The following is a 25,890-nucleotide window of genomic DNA, read 5'->3' on the forward strand; positions in this document are numbered from 1 at the left end:
TGCTTCTTAGAAGTGGGGGTGGTGGTGAGATAAGTGGGACAGGTCCAATTAAAAATCAAAACAGAGGAACAGGAAATGAAAGATTCCAAATTACTGACCAAATGACCTAAAATAACTAACATAAAACAAAAATCTCTGGAAGATTAAAAACTAGCCAAGATTCTGTCAAAAAGAAAAAGTTGCTGAGAGAAACGAGTTAGGAAATTCCCAAGCCAGGAATTCTAGAGGGTAAGTGATAAAGAACATGTACGGCAGAAGCTGCAAAATGATGGCAAATGGGTTATGGAGCCTGTATTACTACATTTTTGACAACAGCAGAGCCTTATTTTTGCCTATAGCTAACAAGCCAGAATTGATTATTAAGAACTCTAATAGATTACCAAAAAATAAAGCAGATGTCATCAAAGCCAATTGCATAATACTTTTGCATATGGTTTTACCTTGAAAGCTAATTCAAATACTATTTTAAATCTTGACCCAGATGAAATCCGAATGATTTTTACATACCACAGTTAATTAATTAAAACTTTCTAGGTTTTCACAATATTTTGTGTAATTCTTGGAAAAAGAGATAGTGTCTCCGGAGACGCATTGATGAGTAGCTTTTGCTGTTGAGCATTTCCAATAAGTTCGCCAATCAATGTAGTAGCATTTAAATATGATCACCTTTTTTTTCAAAGAAGAATATGTAACCATAAAACAATGGAGTAAGAGAGTGAAAAAATGTGGCAATGAAAAGAATCAAGGGAGGAAACGTAGTGGAGTCTGGATGTGTTTGTAGGAATTGAGTACAAGTTTTTAAAAGAAAGCAACACAGATCATTAGTGCTGGGGCTCCAGAGTTCCAGATAGAGGCACAGCTAACACACACACACTATCTGGGGAAAATCTCAGGTTTCTGTCTTAGAGCTCTTCTGGGAAATAAATGATGAGGTCTTAATGATAAAATCCTAAGAGATTCTGGATGCTCTGCTGAGCATAAAAGCTTCAAGTTTTAGAGATACAAAAAAAAAAAAAAAAAGAAATCTAGCATATAGAAAACAAACAGCTACAAGTGCACATATAACTGAATTATGGAACGTTAGAGCAGGGAGGAAGCTTAGAGATCCTCTTCTCCAATCCCTCATAGGTTGTGGTAGGTTGCTAAGGTTGCAAAGCTAGTAGCAGAACAGGGGCCAGAACCTAGGTGTCCTGACTTCTAAACCAGGACTCTTTCCACTCCTCTAGATGATTTAATCACCAGCAAAATCTGGATCTTTCATTATATGGGCAGTAACTGACAGTTTAAGATAATGGAATAATCAGCTGCCAAAATTCATCATTTATCAACCATGCCCAGGGATTTTCTTAAAAGCCAAGTTTTTATTCTCCCCTACAGGCCACTCTTGAGAATAGTCTCTTACCTGAGTTTTGTCGTTAAGATTCTGTATTTTGTTTGGGCTGAGTCAGACTGAACCTGATTTATAGATGATTGTTTAGTTACAGTATGCAAAGTAGCTTACAGTTAAACAGAACTGCTTAGTTCTGGTTTGGCTGTTTTTTCTACCTAATATGTAGATATGACAACACGTAATCCTAAATAGAAAGGTTTGCTTACAAAACTAGGTACTTGTAACAAATTCTTTTCTTTAAAGAATGCTTCCCACGATTCATCTGGGTTATATGCTATTATATCAAAATTATTTATGGGAAATATCTGTACATAATCATTTCATAATGTGCAAATATTGGTCAATATTCTTTTATTAATAGAGATTAAGGCCAGAACTAGGATGGTCCATATGAACTTATATCTTTTTTTTTAATACCTATTCTATTTTTTTCCTCTTAAATAGACTTTATTTTTTAAAGTTTTTGATTCACAACAAAATGGAACAGAAAGTACAGAGTTCCTGTATACTCCCTGTCCCCAGACATATACAGTATTAACACCCCACAACCATAGTGGCACCTATGTTAGAACTGATGAACCCACATTGACATCATTATCACCCAAAGTCCATTGTTTCCATTAGGGTTCACTCTTGGTATTATACATTTACATTTTGTGGGTTTTAACAAATATATGACATGTATCCACCATTGTAGTATCACACAGAATAGTTTCACTGCCCTAAACATCCTCTGTGGTCTGGCTATTCAACCCTCTCTCCTCCCTAACCCCTAGCAACCACTGTTCCTTTTACTGTCTCCATGGTTTTGGCTTTTCTAGAATGTCACATAGTTGGAATTATACCATATGTAGCCTTTTCATATTGGCTTCTTTCACTTAGTAATATGCATTTGAGGTTCTTCCATGTCTTTTCATGGCTTGAAAGCTCTTTTTTTTTTTTTTTTTAGTGCCGAATGACATTCCATTGTCTAAATATACCAAAATTTATTTATCCCTTCATCTACTGAAGGACATCTTGCTTGTTTCCAAGTTCTGGCAATTATGAATAAAGCTGCTATAAACATCCATGTGCAGGTTTTTGTGTGGACATAAGATTTGTTTAGGTAATTATTAATACTAAAGAGTGTGATTGCTGGATCATATATTTAGTTTTGCAAGAAACTGCCAAACTCTCTTCCAAAGTTGCTGTATCATTTTGCATTCCCATCAGCAATAAATGAAAGTTCCTGTTGCTTCATATCCTCCAGAGCATTTGTTATTATGTTCTGATTTTGGCCATGCTAATAGGGTAGTAGTATCTCCTTGTTTTAATTTGCATTTCCCTGACTACATGATGTGGAGCATCTTTTCATATGCTTATTTGACATCTGTGTGTCTTCTTTAGAGAGGTGTCTGTTAAGGACTTCTGCCCATTTTTTAAATCAAATTTTTTGTTTTTTTATTGAGTTTTAAGTGTTCTTTGTGTATTCTGGATAATAGTCTTTTATCAGATATGTGTTTTGCAAATATTTTCTCCTGATCTGTGGCTTGTCTCTTCATGCTCTTGACAGCATCTTTCATAGAAGTTTTAAATTTGAATAAAGTCTATCTTATCAATTATTTCTTTCAAGGACTGTTGACTTTGGTGTTCTAGCTAGAAAGTCATCACCATCTAGATTTCCTTTTCTAGAAGTTTTATAGTTTTGCATTTTACATGTAGTCTTATGATCCATTTTCAGTTAATTTTTGAGAAGAGTGTAAGGTCTGTGTCTAGATTCATTTTTTTTGCATGTGGATGTCCAGTTGGTCTAGCACCATTTGTTGAAAAGACTATCTTTTCTCCATTGTATTGCTTTTGCTCCTTTGTCAAAGATCAGATGACTATATTTATGTAGGTCTATATCTGGGCTCTATTGTGTTCTGTTGATCTATTTGTCTATTTTGTTGTTGGTGGTGGTCTTGGTTACTATAGCTTCATAGGAAGTCTCAAAGTTGGGTAGTGTCGGTTTTTTGACTTTGTTGTTCTCCTTTAATATTGTGTTAGCTGGGTCTGGGTCTTTTGCCTTTCTGTATAAACTTTAGAATTAAGTTTGTTAATATCTACAAAATAACCTTCTGGGATTTTGATTGGGATTGCACTGAGTCTGCAGATGAATTTGGAAAGAACTAACACCTTGATAATATTGAGCCTTCCTATCCACAAACATGGAATACCTCTTATTTAGTTCTTTGATTTTTTTAAACCAGAGTTTTGAAGTTTTTCTTTATATAAATCTTATACATATTTTGTTAGATTTATACCTAAGTATTTCATTTTGGGGTGCTAATGTAAATGGTATTGTTTTTAATTTCTAATTCCAGTGCTGGTATATAGGAAACTGACTGATTTTTGTGTATTCAACTTGTATCCTGCAACCTTGCTATAATCACTTATTATTATAGTTCCAGTGTTGTTGATTTTTTGGGGTTTTCTACAGACAACCATGTCATCTGTAAACAAAGACAGTTTTATTTCTTCCTTCCCAATCTGTATACCTTTTATTTCCTTTTCTTGTCTGAGTGCATTAGCTAGGACTTCCAGTACACTGTTGAAATCTAGTGGTGAGAGAAGATATCCTTGCCTTGTTCCTGATCTTAGTGGGTAAGCTTCTAGTTTCTCATCATTAAGTATGATGTTAGCCGTAGATTTTTTGTAGATGTTCTTTATCAAGTTGAGGAAGTTCCATTCTACTCCTAGTTTGCTGAGGTTTTTTTTTTTTTTTATCATGAATAGGGTTGAATTTTGTCAAATGCTTTTTCTGTATCTATTGTTATGTGATTTTTCTTCTTTACATGTGATGGATTTCATATATATATATATATTTTTATATATATATTAAAATATATATATATATTTTTGAGACAGTCATGCTCTTTCACCCTGGCTAGAGTACAGTGGCGTCGTTGTAGCTCACTGTAGCCTCAAACTCCTGGGCTCAAGTGATCCTCCTGCCTCAACCTCTCAAGTAGCTGGGACACAGGTACACACCATGATGCCTGGCTAATTTTTCTATTTTTAGTAGAGGTGGGGTCTTGCTCTTGCTCGGGCTGGTCTGGAACTCCTGAGCTCAAGTGATCCTCCCGCTTCAGCTTCCTGGAGTGCCAGGATTACAGGTGTGAGCCACCTTCCCCAGCCAATGGATTATATTATTTTTGAATGTTAAACCAGCCTTGTTGGGATAGATCCTACTTGGTCATGGTTGAACCTAAATCTTTTAATATTAACAATAAAATCAATAATTTTAGATTAGATTTGTGAGTGCTAACCAAACCCCCTACTCCCCAAAAACCCAACAACAACTCCTAAAACTTCGCTCTTATGAATTTAATATAATTTAATTCTAATATAATTTTTGCCAAGAATTTCTTCGAACAAGCACTCCTTCAGGAATTTTAAATCTCTCAATTTAACAAAATATTTGTCTCTCTGCACATGCAAACACAGATAATTTAGTACCAATGTTTTATGATTAGATTGGTATAAAAGAGTAGTTTCACAAGAGGGTACAAAATGTATCTTCAAGCTCATCATACAGCAAAAGTGAGAGGAGAAAAAGGCTAGGAAACATAGATACACTGATAGATGTTTCAAAAATTATTTTTATTATTACATTCCAAAGAAGACATAGGAAGAAAAAAGCCAGTTATCCAATAACTGTTATACCTTTCAGAGAGAGGCACCCGGAACCCTAGTCCCAGTTCAAAGCTGCACACACAAGAGTTCAAACAGCTGCCTCTCAACATGACCGACCGGAAATGCTGACAAATATGTGTACAATATCAATCTAGGGAGGCTTGGGTTTAAAAGAAAATTTCCTTATTGCCAGTGTCCAAGTCCATAGGATTTGTCCTTGAAGATACTAGAAGAAGATGAGAAAGACCACACACACCAAGACTATGTTTAGTCATTAGAGTAAACTAGCAAATGGCCAGTTTGTTCTAGGATGCATTGCATCAGACATCACAGTACATGAAGAAAATCTGCATTTTGTTAGGAGCCATCAGGCATTTCAGATCCAGTTTACCATGAAGTGCAGCCACGGGCCAACCGGATACCTAGATAATACAGTCAGTGCAAAAGTCAAATGGGTAGTCAGCACTTTGATGAGGCTGGCTATATTGCAGAAGATAAACAAAACTTGAAAATAGAGTAAGGTCTATTCACAAATGTTTGTTTAGTAAAGTGACTTGAAAAAAGTTGTTAAGCACTTCCCAGGAATCCCTCCCCTCTCCCACCAAAAAACAAAACACCTGAAAATTATCTTGAAAATCAAGTTAAAACTGTGGTGAAAAAGAGAGCGCTTGTTCCAGGTAAAGGACTTCAAGATAATTTACAGGCAGATTTATTTTTATTAGTAAAAGTCACAAATAGGAAAAGGTTTACTGGTTGACTTTGAGATGTGTGGTTTTAAAAATGTCTCTTATTAATATGTTAACAAGAAAAAAAACACCAAGCATGTTTTTGCTTCCAGTTTTGAATCTTCCAGTTTGAAATCAACAGGGTATTAAAATAAAACCCAGGAAAACTCAAGTCAGTTTTTTCCAGTTGTCTGCCTTGTTTCTTTCTAGTCACCTTGAATTTGATTCCCAATTAGCTGAGGACAACATGTCGGTCAAAGACAGATTTTCGCTGCTCTTGAACTTGAAGCTTCCAGCGCTGTTGGGCATATTCTACCTTGTTTAGTACATTGGCTCGACTGCGGGAGCGGGCCAGCACATCATGGGCATTTGCAAAAGGCTGGTGATCCTAAAAGTCCAGGAATGGAGAACATCATAGATGGCATGGTTAGCATAAAACACACACACAAAATAGCATTTAGTCTACGACAGAGACAGGAGCAGGTGGACTTTTCAAACAGAGCATCTATTTGGCTAAGCACTCCCGGGCACTGAACTAGAAGTAGGATGAACTCAACGATCAGAAGTAGGATGAACTCAACGATCAGAAGTAGGTGGTTCAGGAAATAGCAATGAAGGGGTATTTCCATGGGTCACCATTTCCAAAGACCATTTCCCTTAAGAAGCAGAGACCAAGCCAAAGACAGTGGTTATTTGTGTTAAACAGAAGTCTTCCCTGACTAGTAGGGAAAAGAAAATCTATTTTCATGTTATTATCTCCAGGTTTTAGATATGGAAAGCAGGGCCTTTCCTTCCATTATTCAACACTATATAGCTAATCTGTGGCAGAGGAAAGATCTGTCTTTTAATTTCCTGACTCCATTATATTAGAATTATTTATTTGCCAGCTTGGAGCCACATTCACTCTGGAAGATGAGTTGACAAGGTCTTATCTTGGTTTGTTTTCATCTTTCCCTATACCCTCAACATATACACAAAATGGGCTAGTTTCCAAAAGCTTTCTCATTTCTCCCCTTTCCCAGTCTGTAAAGAGACACAGCTAAAGTGCTATAATTACCCTCTATTACCAAGGACAGTAAGGAATTATTTACTTCAGCATTTCTAGTGGACAAAGACTTGAATCTTTCATTTCTGAATACCCAGAGGCCTCCATGCAAGTTGCTGCATTAGGAAAGAGGCTATTGAAGGGTTACCCAGGTATCTGTGTAGGAAACCAGCCTACCCTGGTTAAAGTAAACCAATGCAACTGGATGTTTGTAGTCATTACACAGGAAACCACCACGCTAATCTATCTATGAATGAGATATAAACACAGCTGCCTAAATGACAAAAAGCATTCAGTAGTAATTTATTGCTTTTGTTTGCCTTTTCCTTGATCTCTTTTTCCTGAAACCCAGGTTAGCAAAATTTCCAAATGTTCCAACATAAGATCCAAGTCACAAGTCTTACCTTTTAAACTAAGCTTTGCCTCTAGGAAAGAAAATTGTTTTGCTGTGCATGTTTGAAAAAGCTCTACTATATAATCCAGGGCAAGAATCTGCATGTACACGGAAATCTACATATAACCACATAACTCTATACACAACTATAACAATATAGTGTTATAAAACCTGCTCTTTTTCTATAGCAAAACATTTGCACAATGTTTACATTTGAAAGATATCAAAGAGTTTTCTATAAAGAATCTTTCCTTGCCTTCTTTACCAAGATTCCTTCAACTTTTCACTTAATTTAGGTAATGGCTTATAATTTATTATTATTTTTTTTAAGGGACAGGGTCTTGCTATGTTGCTCAGACTGGAGTGCAGTGGCTATCCACAGGCACGATCACTGTGCACTATAGCCCTGAATTCCTGGGCTCAAGCATTTCTCCTGCCTCAGCCTCCCAAGTAGCTAGGACTACCAGGCTACTTTAAAATTTTTAACCTTACAAATGAAAATGATAAAGACAATTCCATGAAGTTCAAAATGTTTCAAAGATGTAAGGAAGAAGGTAAGCAAAGAGGAAGGCTAAAGTTGTAGGACTGATTTCCCACAAGGAAATAAACTGACCCAAGGTCATTTAACAAATTAGCACCCACACAAAAACTTAGCTCAACTAACCGTGACTTAGTGTTGTATCTTCTCAAAACACAGATTTTGGTCAGGAAGATTAAAATGACACTACAGGAATATGGTGCTTCAATGAAATTGTATATAAAATATCTCCTGAGTCAAGGATCAGAGGGGAAAAAATATCACCATTGGTTTGTTTTGACATAAACAATAATGGGAAGTAGGGCGTACTTTATCAGCAGAGCACCTCTCAGTTTCATGGTCCTGTTATCTACTCTCCAAGGTGGGAGAGAAAAATCTTCTTAAGGGACGAATTCAAAAGACTAAACAAACCAGTTAATCCTTTGGGTCTGTTCTCCACCTATCAGAACAAGATTGAACTAGCTGCACATGGTCATGGATGCTGAGAGAATGCAAATAGAGATTTATCCTTTTTATATGTTTGTTCTTTTTACACCTGATAAAATTACAATAAATACAAAACATGTTTTAATGTAATGCTTTGATAATAATGATAATGTGTCATGGATATACGATACAGTAAATATTATGACTTCTTGCAGTGAGCTTCTTAACTATTTGTATTAACTTATTTGCTTTAAAAGGCTCTACATGGAGCAAAAAACGGAAAAAATGAAAACTGAGAATTTAACAAAAGCATTTTTTAAAGTACATAAATAGTAAATAACCCACATCTTGGATAAGCAACAACTGCAGGAATTTAAATTTAACTTCTTTGTCTACAGAGTTGTTACCATAAATTTACAGCTGTGGTCAGAAAAAACACTCTCTACCCATAATCTGTTTAACAGATATCCAAGAGTCAGAAGAGTCAGCCAGGCCTCTCAGAGACAATATTCTCAAATGGTCAACATATAGGCAGAAACAATCACTGGTTGGCAAAAAGGTTAATGAACATGTGACCTCATCAATCAAATGCCTGCCCTACATGTTTTTGTCTACACATTTGTGCATCCATTTCTTTCATGTTCTGTGTGTATTATATTGTCTATTTCTAAAATCAGGAACAGATATTAATGCTGTAAAGCAGTGGTCCCCAACCTTTTGGGCACCAGGGACTGGTTTCATGGAAGATAATTTTTCCACAGACCACGGGTGGGCTGGGGTGGGGTGTGGTGATGGGGAGCTCAGGTGGTGATGCATGGACCATTTCCTAACAGGCCACACACTGGTACTGGGCCATGGCCTGGGAGTTGAGGACCACAGCTGTGAAGGATGTAGTTTAAGTCAAACTTTCAACCTATGTGACTATAATGAAAATGGTTTACGTGGCCTTTGATACATAACATTCTCATATGTCAGTATTTCTCAAGTGGGGGTGATTTTGCTCCCCCAGGGACATTTGGCAATGTTTACGGACATTTCTGATTGCCATAATTGGGATGGAGGGGTGCTACTGGCATCCAGTGGACAGAAGTCAGGGATGCTATGAAATATCTTAAAATGAATAGTACAGCCACCACCCCCCCATAACAAAGCATAATTTGACCCAAAATGTCTATCGTGTCAAGATTGAGAAACTCTGAATATGTGAATGAAAACGAACATGAAAACAGTATTTGAGACTCTAATGCTCCTGGTATACAACTTCCTGTCCTTCCAGCTCTCTCACCCATGAGCCCTACTATGTCTGCTTTTTGACTGCACCAGAACTCTAGTCTTAACTTTCTCCCACCCTATCAATCCCCTCCTGGAATTCTTTAAAATATGTGTTTCTAAAAATAAATAAATAAAATAAAATATGTGTTTCTTACATGATTAAAAATGGGGTAAACATTAGTCATTTCTTTTACATATCTGTTTGTGTTTTATTTATCTCTTTATTCTTAGTACCCAGCATAGTACCTGGTATAGAAAAGCTAACTCATTATATGTTGTTTGAGTTAATAAAAGCGGCAAGGGAAAAAGAGGCAGAGGTGTTCTTATGAAAGTTCTTCACTAAAAAAATTCAGTCTTGACCAAATGAGTGTTTGTCATTGATATTCATGAGACAACAGTGTGTTGACCAAAAAGCAGCCTGTTTGTTATACCTCAAGCCATCTAGTCAGAATGATCCCTTTTCCCATCTTTTACTAACAGGTCCACAAGCTATTCCAGAGTAAAAGGACTTCTGAGTGTGACTGGCAAGGGCTCACTCCAGGTTTAGCTTTTGGAATTGATTCTTGAAACTATGTGCATTTCATCCACTTTAAGGAACATAGTCTAATAAAATAATCCAAAAGAAAAATTTCTAAAAAAATAATTATATATAATAATGAAAAAGTAGAAAATTTAGAAACAGTCCCAAATAGGATAACGGTTAAACAATATAATTCTCTAAGCTATACTGAATAACAAGTTTGTGGACTATGTCAATTTCTGGACATTTTTTAATGAAGTAGTGTTAAAAACAAAAAGGAGACCATGAAATAATTTATACACTAATTACACCCATTGTATATACAAATATAAATGTATTTTAAAGATAGGAAGAGAATCTAGAGTGATAGTTTCATTTTCTTCTAGAGTTAAAGATGACAGATTTTTTTTTTTAAGCAGTAGAAAAAAGGAAATAGAAAACATTAGCAAGTTATCAAGTTGTATTTCATTAAGAAAAGAATATCATGGTCTTCATGCTTCCCTTCACTGAAACCACTCTGCCTTCTAAAATATTTGGTGACACTGACAGGAACAGTGTTTTAGGCAGGAGCTTGAGCAGAAACTATCTCAGTTTAAACATGGAAAGTCAATGAAAACTGTGCCCTTGGTACTGAGGGCAAGGCCTTGCATAGCACACTTACCAAAGATCATCAGTTTAAAACACCACATTTATGGTCTTATAATATAGAGCGATTTCCTCATAAAGAAATATACTAAAATTAGAACTGTCTTTAGCTTCGCTAGTTGAGGATCTGCTCCAGCAAGCGAACATATATATGCAACTATTTTTCACCTGCACTTTACATCAGATGATGACAAAGACTGGCCATGCACAGGTAGGGCAGGCGAACTTACCCCAACATCGTCATCACTCTGTATCAACTGTGAGTGTCCAAAGAGGCGCCTCTTCAGTATGGGCTCAACCAGAGTAAGATACACCATGTATAGAAGTAGAAGGCCCAAAATAGAGAGATAAATTATAATGGTAACCTAAAGGAAATTGAAAATAAGTTACATCTCTCAGTATCAATCTGTGGTGTTTTGGGGAAAAAAAAAGAAAAGAAAAGAAGTTACATCTCAAGAAATAAGAATTTTGTATGTTGACAGTAAAGCAGACTGATTATTTGCTAAGCCCATAGGATTTCTATACAAACCAGATACTAATATAAGAAACTCTTCACCAAAGTATTAAAGAAAAAGAGAAAAGGAAGCATTTTGTCTTTAGGATCCATTTTGAGAGTCTTCAAAACTCCATCTTCACCTACTGCTAATCACTTGTCACTAATGCTAGCACAGATTTCTTTTTTCAGCAGAACATAGTGTCCTAGATTCAGCAGCACTGCTGCCAAAACAACTTAAAGGAACCCAACAGAAAATGTAATTCAGGTGAATTTCAACAGAATACTCTTTTAGATCAATTTAGATATACAAAAATACTTTCTAAGCCAGTGATTTTCTTGGGATCTTAATTTGTGAGCTGACAAAAAGTACAGTATGACATATCTACTAGAATGGCCATAAAATAAGTAGACAATACCAAGTGTTGGCAAAGGTATGGAGAGACTGAGCCCTTATATACACTGCTGATGGGAATGTAAAATGTTATAACCACTCTGGAAAACAATCTGACAGTCTCTTAAAAAGTTAAACATAAACTTACCACTCTAAGAAATTTACCCAAGAGAAAGGAAAACATAACCACACAAAGACATGTACACAGATATTCATGATAGTATTATTCATAATAGTAAAAATTTGGAAATAATCCAAGTGTCTATCAATTGATGAATGGATATTCACAGAATGGGATGCTTCTCAGCAATAAAAAGGAATGCATTACTGATACATGCTACAACTTGGATAAATATTATACTAAGTGAAAGAAGCCAGTCACTGAAGACCACATTGTCATACCACATATATAATCCTATTTATATGAAACCTCTAGACATGTAGAGACAGAAAGCAGAATAATGATTGTCAGGGGCTAAGGGTGGGAATGGGGATAGCTGTAAATGGGCATGAGGGATCTTTTTGGGGTGATGGGAATGTTCTAAAACTGGATTTTAAAAAGTTTTAAATTTGCTAAAATTTATAAAATTATACACTTATAATGAGTGACTTTTAGGGAATATAAATTATACATCAAAAAATCTGTTAGAAAAATAGTACAGTGAGGATTTCTCTACAGTATAGCACCCTGCTGGAGCAGGAGCTCTCCCACAGGGTCAATTACAACAGAAATCTTTGTGATTATTATAACTGACCACCATAGATTCCCCACTAGGCCTTTTTGGGGGGAAGAAATGGAAAGTGCCACATGAAAAAAATTTGGGAGAACCATTATCCAAGAACCAATAGTTCAATAATAAAGAACTGAACTCATTAGAGATCTAAATGATGATAAGAGTTACCAGCACTCCACTACCTACAGGAAATAAAGATGGGAAATCTTAAAATCCAGAAGTGATGTTTCTAGAATAGTTACTATACATATTTTTTCAAGGTGCTGGGAGGGCAGGGAGAAGAGGGCTTCATCATGCTGGTCTCTCACTAGCCTTTGGCATGCATGGCCCACTGGGAAGCTGGGACATCTTTCTGGAATATGCCAATTACACATAGGGCATTGTCATGCCATTTCACATATCTAATGTATCCTAATTAATCCACAAAACATTTTAGTGGGGCATGCAGAGAGCAGGCCCATTTTTCCTTTTGGGGTGGGGATCTAAATTTTTGTTTTGTCTAGAGACCATGCAAAAGCAGAAAAGAGATAGACACACACATATATATTTTTTACCTTGATTGTGACAGAGCTTCTTTCCTCATATTTGCATTCACAGCGTAGACAATATGCTTCTACGTCAGGCCCCCGCACAGGCATGGGATCCACAACATGAAGGCAATCGCTAAAAATACAAAGATAAAAATACTGCTTAAGCCTGGCTGGGTGTTCTACTTGCAAGAATCAAAACTTGAATATTCCGTCTTGACTTTGTAAACTGTGGCTACTTGAAATGATGTTTTATCTGGGGTTGATGGATGAATGGCAGATTTTTGCAATGTCTCAAGGCAATAGGATGTGTATTATTAAACTGTAGATATTCTTAGTATAGTAAATTTATGTTGATAATTTTATTTTGTATAATTTTTACTTTTTTGTTAATATTTTTTCCTTCCACTTTATTGGTTTGCCTTCTGAGCTACCCCTCTTTACCATCCCTTCTCCCCCAGTGTTTCAGTAAATTTAATTTAGGGTGCCTAGAAATTGCAAGTATGTATCCTTTTTAGATTTGTATCTTATTATAATTTACACAAACAACTGGGTTTGTGAACTGCATTACTCCTGGTATCTTTAAACTATTGTGGGTGTTTTAATAAATTTTATATTTATTTTTTGCACTCAAAAAAAAAAAAACTTTCCTGAAATCCAGATTAATCACTGAACTTACCCAATTAAAGAATATAAGGAACAAATAATCAATAAGGCAAAGTGAAATAATTCCCTCTCTCAGTATTAACATTTCAGTAAGTTTTTTTTTTTTTTTTCCAGAAACAGAGTCTCGCTTTGTTGCCCGGGTTAGAGTGCCATGGTGTCAGCCTAGCTCACAGCAACCTCAAACTCCTGGGCTTAAGCAATCCTTCCGCCTCAGCCTCCCAAGTAGCTGGGACTACAGGCATGTGCCACCATGCCCGGATAATTTTTTTCTATATATTTTTAGTTGTCCAGCTAATTTCTTTCTATTTTTTTTAGTAGAGATGGGGTCTCGCTCTTGCTCAGGCTGGTCTTGAACTCCTGACCTTGAGCGATCCTCCCATCTCAGCCTCCCAGCGTTCTAGGATTACAGGCATGAGCCACCACGCTCAGCCCATTTCAATAAGATTTAACCATCTAAGAAGCCATAAAGATATGTACAGAGTAGTTGTCTATTTTCAAAGTTGAAATACTGTTAACAGTTATAAAAATACACCCGAAAAATCCCAAAGGGGATAGAAAACTGCTTAACAAATCAAGTCATACTTACTGTTCGGTTACCAAGCAAAACTACTTTAAATGGTTTAAAGTGAGATGGGGCATTGTTCACATATAAGATTGTCCCAGGCTGGGTGCAGTGGCTCACACCTGTAATCCCAGCACTTCAAGAGATCAAGGCAGGAGAATTGGTTGAGGCCAGGAGTTTGAGACCCCTACGGGCAACATAGCAAGACCTATCTCTACCAAAAAAAAAAAAAAATTAGCCATGTGATGGCACCCACCCATAGTCCTATCTACTTATGAGGCTGAGGCAGGAAGATTGTTTGAGCCCAGGAGTTCAAGGTTACAGTGAGCTATGGTTGGGCGACTACACTCCAGCCTGGGCAAATAGAGCAAGACTCTGTCTCTTGAAAAAAAAAAAAGCTATAAAAAATATTTTTTTCCTAGAAATCTATCAATTCTAAGAAATAACTAAATTATTGCTCTCCTCAGCTGTTAAGAGTCTACTACTCTGATTGCCTTCAGCAAAAGTAGGCAAAAGCTTCCCTGCCCTCCTGCCAGCTGCGTGGCAATTCTCTTCCCTGTAGGCATGTCTTCCTTAGGCATTTCTGGCTGCCTCAAGCATTCTACTATAGCATCCTATCTTATTTCACTCATTCTTCTTGGGGCCACCCAATACTCTAGAGTGATTCCTTCTCTTTACCTATCAAAATGTACTTTTTCGTGTTCTGTTGCCTCTGAACTGTGACATTAGAAAGAAAACTCAAAATGGTATTAATATAAATTATAAAAGTTCAGTTAGTCATCCTTAACAGGTAATTTCATTTTAACAAAGGTAGTAATGAAAAATTAAATCTCCACTGACAGAATTTCAAAGGAGGGTAAGGTCCTGCAACTTATACCACAAAAGTGTGAGACCTGCTCTAAACAAATAAATAGAAGGCCAAGCATGTATCTAACTGGATTCAGGCATAAAATGGGCAAAGGAAACTAAATCCCAAAACAGGGGCTATCTACCTCAGAATCAAAGAGGTCATCCACCCCAACACTTACAGAAGTCACCTGCACAAGGTCACAGAGTAAATTAGTAGCTGAAAAAGGACCAGAATCCAGGACTCCTGCCTCCTAGGTCACCCCGCCGTCTCTCTCTGAACCTCAGGAAAATGAGACTTATCTCCTTTTCAGCTTCCTATTTCAGCTTCGGAAGCCTCAGCAACAATACCTAAGAATTACTTGGGAATCTAAATGCTGAGTAAGTATTGAGTGTTTCTTTTGAAGGACAAACAAAAAGGAACAGAGTGCTGTGCAAAAGTCATGTAGGGCTAAGAGGAAGCAGGAAGTTTGGTTCTGGCTGACTAGTTATCAACGAAGCTAGACCTATACAGAGCTCAACCACTTTAGGAACTAGACAACACTTCCCCCTACTGGCAAAAGGAAGACATTATTAACTTTAAACTACATCCCCAACACAAATCAGAGTACTCTAACTTTTCTTAAGTTTTACGTCAGCTAGCATAAGTCAATGAAGAATGAAAGGTAACAACTGGACAAAATGAAAGGCCTAGAAAACAGAAGGTAAAAATATATCTAGGGCCTCCCAGATATTGGAAGCCTCATAAAGCTGTAATAACTTGGTTGATCATAATTTGCTTGCCCTTCTAAAGCCAGTTAAAATTTTTCAGTGCCAACTGGGAACTTACCCCCAGTAAAAAGCTAAGCTGCAGGAAGGAAGCAAGGGAGAATGGGAGAAAAGGAAGAAAAATCCTAAACAAGCCTTGTTTGAAACTGCTTATTTTGTTTCAGCATATTATGGGGTATAAAAGTTTAGGTTATGTATATTGCCCTTGCCCCGCCCAAATCAGAGCTTCAAGTGTGTACATCCCCTAGATGGTGCACATCGCACTCATTATATATGTATACACCCATCCCCTCCTCACCCCCACATCTGCCTGACACCCGATTGATGTTATTCCTAAATGTGCTCCTAGGTGATGATCAGTGAAACCAATTTGATGGTGAGTACATGTGGTGCTTATTTTTCCATTCTTGGGATACTTCACTTAGTAGACTGGATTCCAGCTCTATCCAGGAAAGTACAAGAGGTGCTATATCACTATTGTTTCTTATAGCTGAATAGTACTCCACGGTATACATATACCACATTTTATTAATCCACTCATGTATTGATGGGCACTTGGGTTGTTTCCACATCTTTGCAATTGTGAATTGTGCTGCTATAAACATTCGAGTGCAGATGTCTTTTTTTATAGAATGTCTTTTGTTCTTTTGGGTAGATGCCCAATAATGGGATTGGTCAACCAAATGGTAGGTCTACTTGTATCTGTTTAAGGAATCCCCATATTGCTTTCCACAGAGGTTGCACTAGTTTGCAGTCCCACCAGCAGCGTAGGAGTGTTCCTGTCTCTCTGCATCCATGCCAACATTTATTGTTTTGGGACTTTTTCATAAAGGCCATTCTCACTGGAGATAAGTGATATCTCATTGTGGTTTTGATTTACATTTCCCTGAGGATTAGAGATGTTGAGCATTTTTTCCTATGTTTGTTGGCCATACTTCTGTCTTCTTTTGAAAAATTTCTATTCATGTCCTTTGCCCACTTTTTGATAGGGTTGTTTGATTTTTTCTTGCTGATTTTCTTTCGTTCTAAATTAGGATTCTATTTATCAGCCCTTTATCGGATGTGTAGTATGTAAAAATTTTTTCCCATTCTGTAGGTTGTTTGTTTGCTCTCATGACAGTTTCTTTGGCTGTGCAGAAGCTTTTTAATTTAATGAGGTCCCATTTATTTATTTTTGTTGTTGCTGTGATTGCCTTTGGGGTCTTCTTCATAAATTCTTTGCCTAGGCCAATGTCTATAAGAGTTTTTCCCATATTTTCTTCTAGAATTCTAATAATTTCACACCTTAGGTTTAAGTCTCTTATCCACTGTGATTTGATTTTTGTGAGAGGTGAAAGGTGCGGGTCTTGTTTCAGTCTTCTACATGTGGCTATCCAGTTTTCCCAGCACCATTTACTGAATAAGGAATCTTTTCCCCAGTGTATGTTTTTGTCTGCTTTGTCAAAGATTAAATGGCTATATGAGGATGGTTTTGTATCTGGATTCTCAGTTCTGTTTTACTGGTCTGTGTCTTTGTTCTTGTGCCAATACCAAGCAGATTTAATAACCACAGCCTTGTAATATAGTTTGAAGTCTGGTAAATTAGTACCTCCCATTTTGTTCTTATTGCCTAAAATTGCTTTTGCTAAATGGGGTCTTCTCTGGTTCCATACAAAGCGTAAAATTATTTTTACTATAACTGTGAAAAATGATGTTGGTAATTTAATAGGGATTGCATTGGATCTGTAGATCACTTTGGGTAGTATAGACATTTTAACAATGTTGATTCTTCTGACCCAAGAACATGGTATGGTTTTCCACCTGTTTATGTGCTCTGCTATCTCTTTCCTCAGTGTTTCATAGTTCTCCCTGTAGAGGTCTTTTACCTCCTTAAATATATTCTTAGGTACTTTATTTTCTTTGTTGCTATTGTGTAGGGTACTGAGTCTTTGATTCGGTTCTCAGTTTGACTGTTATTGGCATATATGAATGTCTCTGATTTGTGTGTATTGATTTTGTATCCTGAGACTTTACTGAATTCATTTATCAATTCCAGGAGTCTCTTGGCTGAATCCTTGGGGTTTTCTAGATACAATATCATATCATCAGCAAAGAGTGAGAGTTTGATCTCTTCTGTCCCCATTTGGACACCCTTGATTCTGCTCTTTGCCTGATTGCTCTCACAAGGACTTCCAGCACTATGTTGAATAGCAGTGGGGACAGTGGGCAACCTTGTCTGGTTCCAGTTCTAAGTGGGAATTCAACTGGTTATTTTCAAAGCTTCCTATTTTGACCAATAACCAGGGATGAACAACATAGGGTTCTAAGCCTTGAAATAACAAAAAGTTAGTGAAAACATTAGCACTAAACACTTGAATAGTGAGTTCAATTGCCACTCAAATGATATGCATTTCATTCTACTACTACTAATAATAAATTGATTGTAAGTGTTCAATATATTTGGAAAATATATAGAAGTAACTTAAAATGGCTGGGCACAGTGGTATATGTCTGTAATCCCAGTTACTAGGGAGGCTGAGGCAGGAGGATTGCTTGAGCCCAGACTAGCCTGGACAACATAGTGAGATCCCACCTCAACAACAAAAAGATTCATTTGCACTTTCTTGCATCATATAAAGTAACTTCCTGATATAAAACCTATAAGAATATAGCCAAATCACTTAGTAATAAGAAACTATTTAAAGTAGAACATGGAATTTTACAAGAAGTTCTCAAGAACACACTTACCAAATATTAGGCTGAACCTAAATGCATATCACAGGAAGAACAGACAATGGCATCAGAGAAACTGAACACACTCAAAGGTTGCCTTTTCTTTTTCAAGTCAGGTTGGAATATCTTTAACTAAACGAATTTAATCTTGCTTTCAAACCCTTTGCTGGCTATTTAGCTATGAAATCAGGTACATGTGAAAGTTCCTAGCTATTTTTTCTTGGATTCCTATCCCATCAGTCTTCCACTGTGATTACAAACCATAAAACATCATAATTCCATGAGAAGGAGCACATTAGTCCCACTATAACACAACTGCTTCTCACCTATTTCATGACACACGTAGAAAAAGCTATCATTTCCAAGGTCTGCTGGGATAAACAGAGAAAGCTGCAGGTGGCTAGTCAGTCAGGATCCCATTCATCACAAGGCCTGCTTGACTGCCCCAGGGCTGAAGGGATCACCAACTTGGCATGCTTATAACTTATTCATGCACATCAAATGAGACTTTTAAACATAGCCTCCCATACTTGGCAATGTTATCACCAAAATTTGCAAGTTGTAAAAATTATAACCCAGATAAAGGCAGCTTGCTTACCTTCCACTGAAAAGCCGAAGGGAAAAAGATCCCTCACCAAAACTTAAGGGGGCACAGGAAAGTAGCCATGGGTAGGTTAGGTGCCACACACCTGTCCCATCCCCCCATGAAACCTTGTCCCCCTGGGCTGAGTGTTTTGGCTATATTCCTTTAGGCTTATATCATGCACTCAAGGACTTACTCTTACTTTTTCAAATGGAAATACAATTTGACACTTTTGCTTAAAAAGAAGTACATAAAAAGAAAATTAGGCCGGGCGCGGTGGCTCACGCCTGTAATCCTAGCTCTGGGAGGCCGAGGCGGGTGGATCGCTCGAGGTCAGGAGTTCGAGACCAGCCTGAGCAAGAGTGAGACCCCGTCTCTACTAAAAATAGAAAGAAATTATCTGGCCAACTAAAAATATATATATACAAAAAAATTAGCCGGGCATGGTGGCTCATGCCTGTAGTCCCAGCTACTAGGGAGGCTGAGGCAGTAGGATCGCTTAAGCCCAGGAGTCTGAGGTTGCTGTGAGCTAGGCTGATGCCACGGCACTCACTCTAGCCCGGGCAACAAAGTGACACTCTGTCTCAAAAAAAAAAAAAGAAAAGAAAATTATACATTGGATGAACATTCTGGACTAAGAGTGACAACCACAGAAAGAACTATGATAGGAAATTCAATAATCCAGAATACTTACCAATCTTTCTGGGATATGTTCTTATTATAAATATGCCCAGAATTTTCCTTATAGGGAGGACAGATACATTTACATCGGACATCCTCGAAATTCTGTAACCAAAAGGGAAACTTAGTATGGCTTGTTGACAGTTTATCATCAATATTTTTAAAAACTGCATCATACACATTTTGCTAAGCATCCCCTGCCAATTATCCTAAAACCATTCATTTAAAACTTTAACTTTGAGAGATACAAGTTTTTAAAAGCGATAAGTTCTTTATGGTAATGCTAATGAATCAGCATATATTATACAAAATTATTTTAAAATAATGCCTAATCCATGATCTGCGACTTATTAACCATATTTATGGGTTACCTGACAATCAAATTATGCTAATATTATCACTATATACCTGTCAATAGGAAGACACATAGTAAACAGATAGTTGTGCCTATAAATAAGAATGCTGATTATGATTAAAGAAGGATGGGGAAGAATCAAACTAAAAAATATTCACAAAAAAAGTCACGATTGTTCTACCTACCATCCTTTCACCCTTTGGTAGAATTTATTGACATGGATAAAAGGGGTTGGGCCACAGTCCTGCAGAAGGGATGAAGTTTTAGAGGCACCCAGCTACAACTAGAAAGTAAGTACATACGAAAGTGCCTTGATTCTAACAGATCAGTTTGGTCTATCCTTCCCAGGAAACTTTGCTTCTAATTTCCTGATTGACAGAAAGGACAGCTACCAGCAAAACAAGTTTCAAGAGGCGGAGGAAGAGGTGATTAAGTATCTGTTTGGATAGAGAAAACAGGAGATGCTTCCTCAGCAAAGGGGAATCTATTTGAGAAGGCAGTGGTTCATTAGTCTCCAGAGGACCATGCCCACTGCTCCTATGTACAGTGATACATCTGGCAGAGCTGTTAACAATTCATAAACTATTCAGCAACCACTTAGTGAGCATTTGCTCTGTGCCAGACCTCGTGCTCAATTAGGTGAATTCAGATAAGACATGGTTCCTGTCTATAATCAGGACACACCCTAGTAAGGAGACTGACACATAAATACATGATCAAAATACACTACATAAAGTGACAGCAATGTTTTGAAAGTCAGGAGATATGCTACTGTCCCTGTTTCTGGTGGGAACTGGGGAAGGTTTCAAAAAGAATCCCTGATCAAAAACATTTGCTTGCCTGTAAACCGTCTTCCTCAGACTCTATATTTAAAAATATTATAAAGTTCTTATTTTTTAAACTGCAATGTCATTCTGTTTTCCCATCATACCAATGTAAGTTCCTTCTATTTTCCCTCAAAATGAGCTAGCTCATCAAAGAGGAAGCACAAGTATGCATGGGGCCAGGACAAGTCTGGAGAGTAGGGGCACCAAAGAGCAGCAAGAGGGGACTAGAGGGTCAAGAAGCCAAATCAAGGAGAAGGCCACAACTTCCCCTCTCTTGCAGTTTGGTTGCTCCCTTATGCACTAAATTATCAAGAAGAGAGAAGGCAAAAAAGGGACCAAGAGGCCGTGGAGGGAGTTAGATGAGAACAAGAAGCTGGTGAGAGATACTTTGTAGGCCTTATTGGGAGGGAAGCCTGCCAGGAGGGGCAGATTCCCACATTGGGAAGGGAATATGTTCAGGGATGAGTTGAGGTGAGTTAGTCCCTAATAGGGAAGGCTTCTCTCAGATGGGGGCTTCCTATCATATTGGCTTGAGGAATGGGGGAGCCTGTGAGGTGGATGGGGTGGGTAGGCTGTCAGAAAAGGGAAAGTTGGAGTTAAAAGCTCTCAGAATTGAAAAGGTTGTATAGTTTGAGGTGGGTGCTGTCGGGGCTGGGAAGGGAAATAAATGTCAAGGAGTTGAGGAGTTGCTGTCCGGGTTGTGGGTACTGTCAGGGATGGGGGTGGTGTGGGGGCGGTGACTTCCAGGCTGCCAAGGGCTGAGGGCGAGAGTGCTAGCAGGCAGTCGAGAGGCTTAGGGGTGGGAGCTGGGGTTTGCCGGGGCTGTGAAGCTAGGGGTCCAGAGGTCAGGGCTGGGAGGGGAACTGGGTGGACAGCAGGTTGGCAGACCCAGTTTCCGCAAGGCCAGAGGCAGGGGAGGAGCTCCTGTCAGGAGCGAAGGCTGGGCGGGACTCACCTTGGCGGCGTCTGACAGCTGCACCAGCAGCAGCACGGAGAGCGCCAGGCACGACAGGCTGAGCAGGGAGCCAAGCCGAAGGAGGCCTCCCCACAGAGTCGCCATTGCTGCCAGGCCCGGCCGTCCCCACAGCCCGGAGCCCCCGAGACCTGCTCCGGGGTCGGGCTCAGGCTCGGGATCCGTTTCGGGATCCTCCACCCGCACTTCCGTCTGGGCCTTCGCGTCACCAGTGCGCCGGGTCAGATGCAAAAAACATCCGCCCCGGAAACGGTTCCCGGTGCGGAAGGGCCCGGAGACTGCGCGGTCCCAGGGCCCGACCGGGCCTACGCTCGGCTCCGGAACGGAAGGGGGCCTCTCTGGGGTGGCAGCGTGGGCCCAGCAGAGCTTTGAGGCGCTTGTATGTCTTCCCCGGGCGCGGAGGCCCCGAGGGCTTGTGGAGCCGCCAGAGCGATGTAAAGTCCTTCCACCCAGAGAGACCCCAGCGAGCGCCGGACGTCGGGCGGGGGACTCCAGCGGCCCTTGGAGGGCCGGAGCCGCTTGATGCCAGACCCATCCCGGCCGGCGCTGGCAGGGCGGGTGCTAACCGTGGAGACGGGACTAGCCGAGCCGGACCTTTCCGGAGAGCCCACCCCCAGTCAGAGGGTCGGGGGTCGTCTCTGCGCGTTAGGTACTAACCTGCCGCCCACGCGCCTCCTGGACACAACTCCCCGCTGGGTTTCTAACAGTCTCTGTGAGCTGCCCTCGTGGGTGTGGCCTCCCCTTGGTCCAGCCTGCAGCTAGGAAGTGGGTCACAGCGGCGGGGCTAGGCTGGCCCGGCCCAGGCCAGGCTCCGGAAGATGTGGAGTTGGGAAAGAACCGCCCCAATAGTATCCTCCGCCCAGAACTCCAGGAGATGGGGAATCGGGGCGCTACGCTCTGGCGAGGCAGTGTCTCTTCAGGGCGGCTGACCCCTAAATCAGAGTTAGGGGAGCACTTCACCAGTCTTCCCAGGGCTGTCATTCTCTGTAGGTACTATGGAAGTACCCTGGAGATGGCATGTTTGCCATTAAAATATTTTTCAGTTAGTGGAGGTAGTGGAAAGGATTCAGTGCTCATCACAGCCACTAGGGATTTGCTGAATGACCTTGGGCAAATCACTTCCTTTTCTGGGCTTCAGGGTCTTGGCTTAGTAAGGGGATTGAACTCTGTGGATTTCAAATTCTGTTCCGTTGTAATACCCTTGTTTCTTTCTCTGAAAAAACTTTTTAAAGATAATCTTTTCCTAGTTTGTGGAAATGTTTCAGTTAACAGAATTTTCTCAGTATTTTTCTTCCATGTGATTCTTATTGATGCTGGAATCTAACACAAGAAGGTGTCTGATGTTGCACCAAGTATATTTTAGCCCCTTTCAGTTCCAAATGGCAAGTGGTGCCCAGCCCCAACCAGAACCAGAGCGGCCAGGGCTAGATGCTCGCTCACCAGGCTGCACTGTGAAGATGTTGTCACTTTGGTCAATTTTCAAGTCTTTGTAGTAGTAGGTGTCCTGCTGGCCAGAGGACAATCTGGAGACACTCTGGGTCAAATGTGTCATTGAGGCACTGTGGAGCTGACTGTTAAAAGCTGATGCAGCAGCAAGCTAGGGATCAGTTTAGGGCTGTCTAGGTCTAGTGTCTAGAGGAAATGCTCACTCTTTGGCTGAAACTTCATAGACCTTCTCTTCCTTCTTCAGAATTGTTTTCAAGGCCTTGAATGGGGGTACAAAGGCTTAGAGGAAATATATAGTAATGCCTCAGTCTCATGGGCCTCATCTTTTAATGGAAAAACACGAAGTACACTCAGTCTGGGCAGAATTTTAGAGCTGCAGTATCCAGTACAGTAACCACTAACTACATGTGGCAATTGAGCATTTGCAATGTGGCTAGTCTGAACTGAGATGCTGTAATATACAGTTTTTCAAAGACTTAGTGTATAAAAAATCAAAGTCTCAATTTTAAAACATTAAGGTTTAAATAGTTTTGATAACATTGGGTTAAATAAAATATATTATCAAACCACTTGCTTTTACTTCTTAAATGTGGCTACTAGAATATGTTATATTGATATTAGGCAGTGCCTTTCTAGAATACAGAATCTGGCTGCCATGAGTGTAGTGTGACTATAAGATGGTTGCCTGACTGAAGACTGAATGAAGGTTCAGGCGAAGGTAGGGAGAGGGGTGACAGGGAAGCACTGGTATAACTAGAGTCAAGGGTTTAGTGAGGTATATGTTTGCCTAAAAATGAATGTAATTTCAGGTGACTCAGTAGAAGTGGAGGGGTCGGTTCCTCTTATTCTGCCCTGCTCACCCCTACATAACTTACTTTTTTAGGCCAGGAGTCTTCTAAGCCACAAAGCCCTAACTTAAATGCACTCCTTTCTGTGTTTGTGCATATCTCCTTCCTAACCTTACCCCATTATGCTAAAATTATGTTTTCCTATCTGCCTTTAAACTCCCAACCTCCACCAAAATATTGTGAGCTCTTTGAGGGCAGGGACTTTGTCTTACTATCTTTATACCTGGAGACTGAGATCAAAACAATAATATGTTTGTGGGGACCAGGAAAAGGGAAATGGGAGAGGCTCAAAGAAAAGTATCAGACACCTACTTGAATCCTTATTTGATTCCTTTTTTTTTTTTTTTTTGAGACAGGGTCTCGTTGTGTGCCTAGGCTAGAGTGCAGTGGTATCATCATAACTCACTGCAAGCTCAAACTTCTGGGCTCAAGTGATCCTCCTGTCTCAGCCTCCCAGGTAGTGGGCCTACAGGTGCCATGTCCGGCTAAGTTTTCTATTTTTTGTAGAGACAGGGTCTCACTCTTGATCAGGCTGGTCTTGAACTCCTAGCCTCAAGCGATCCTCTCACCTTGCCCTCCCAAAGTGCTAGGATTACAGGCATGAGCCACCATGCCTGGCCCTTTCTGACCATGACAGGTGATGCTGAGATGCCCAAAGAAGTGCAAATGGTGGGATCTGGGTCACCATAGTAGGCAGGGGATAAAAGATTTCTGATCTAGGGTCTTCTTAGACCTTCAAGTCACATCAGAGTTGTTCTACTCATAGACAGGAGTGGCCTTACTCAGTACCCACTCTTCTCCTGTCCCTTTTCCTTGCTTCCCTGTAACTAGGTTTCCCTACTCCATTCCTCTAAAGGAGTGACACAGGTCCAGGTGTACCCTCCCATGTGGCCTGGGTCCTCTTTGTTAGGCGTGAAAAATTCCCTGGTGGGGGATGGTTAGAAAAGCAAGAGAAACGTTCTCTAAATTTAAGCATGGAAGTCAGAAGGTTAGGAAGCAAGTGATAATTTATGTATCTGGGACAAATACATATGGGACCAAGGCTTTGTCAGCTCTGTCTGCAGGCCCCCATCTCTCCCTTCCAGTGATCAAATTTCTCTCTGGATGCCCCTTTCTTTCTTACTCCTCACCCCATACTTTCTGATCTATCCAGCACTTGGCAAGGCCACACCAGTCCAGGAGAACAAATTGGAGTCATGCACAGCATTGATCAGGATGATTTTTTTGGATTGTGCTTCTGGTGGTTATGGCCAGGGACACACACACACACACACACAATTCCTCCCAGTTATTTCTGAGCATATCCTGGAAATGTCTTATATGAGCCCTCTCCTTTATTGTGTGCTAGGATGCTCCCTTCTACTCAGCCCCCTTTAGTTAGGCTTTCTGCTGCCTGTAAAGCCACCTAAGTGCACCGTGCCATCACTTGCTGGTGCTCACCATGATAACAACAATGTATGGGACCAAAATATTATCTGTTTCTAAAACTGCTGGTGCCACTACTGCTGACAAGTTACTGGGGTCTCTAAAATAACAACACATAGTTGGTACAGTTTAGTTAGTGCCAAAGTAGGGAGAATTTTTAGTCCCTTTTAGAGGTGTGATAAATTGGTACTGTTGGTTTCCCAGTATCTTACAATACTTAATGAAAAGTTCCTCTCCTATGACTACTTCAAATAAATGAAATATTACATCAATCATATTCATTTTTATTTCTATCAATATATTACATTTAAAAAATCAAACTGTGTCACTAGGGTTATTAATGAAAAACAGCAGACCCTGCCCCAGCCCTCTACACTTTCAATTTCTACTTCTCAGACACAATCTTTTTTTTTTAATCTCTTAGCTATCTCTTTTGGGATT

The 25,890-nt window shown here is 39.5% G+C and overlaps 1 protein-coding gene across 2 annotated transcripts; it reads right to left on the minus strand.

The window, feature by feature from the left end:
• Positions 1–4,992: 4,992 nt before the first annotated feature.
• TMEM9B (TMEM9 domain family member B) lies at positions 4,993–22,487 on the minus strand. Of its 2 annotated transcripts, none has more exons than XM_045557479.1 (5): positions 22,388–22,487; positions 19,589–19,680; positions 12,785–12,893; positions 10,840–10,974; positions 4,993–6,157 (listed from the first exon to the last, which is right to left on the minus strand). In XM_045557479.1, the coding sequence occupies exons 3-5, from the start codon at positions 12,866–12,868 to the stop codon at positions 6,002–6,004; spliced, it is 375 nt and encodes a 124-aa protein (XP_045413435.1). In that variant the 5' UTR covers positions 12,869–12,893; positions 19,589–19,680; positions 22,388–22,487; the 3' UTR covers positions 4,993–6,001. The 2 variants fall into 2 exon arrangements, with proteins under 2 accessions (XP_045413435.1, XP_045413434.1); XM_045557478.1 differs by lacking the exon at positions 22,388–22,487 and adding an exon at positions 21,713–22,328.
• Between the last annotated feature and the right edge of the window lie 3,403 nt (positions 22,488–25,890).

The sequence above is a fragment of the Lemur catta genome, chromosome 7, assembly GCF_020740605.2.
Source record: "Lemur catta isolate mLemCat1 chromosome 7, mLemCat1.pri, whole genome shotgun sequence".
Lineage (NCBI taxonomy): Eukaryota > Metazoa > Chordata > Mammalia > Primates > Lemuridae > Lemur > Lemur catta.

Coding starts and splice junctions, on each gene's coding strand:
- TMEM9B (XM_045557478.1), bottom strand. CDS start 21,817: ATGGCGACTCTGTGGGGAGGCCTCCTTCGGCTTGGCTCCCTGCTCAGC. Junction 19,681..21,712: donor AGCTGTCAGACGCCGCCAAG/GTGAGTCCCGCC, acceptor TTTTGGTTACAG/AATTTCGAGGATGTCCGATG. Junction 12,894..19,588: donor AACATATCCCAGAAAGATTG/GTAAGTATTCTG, acceptor TTGTATTTTTAG/CGATTGCCTTCATGTTGTGG.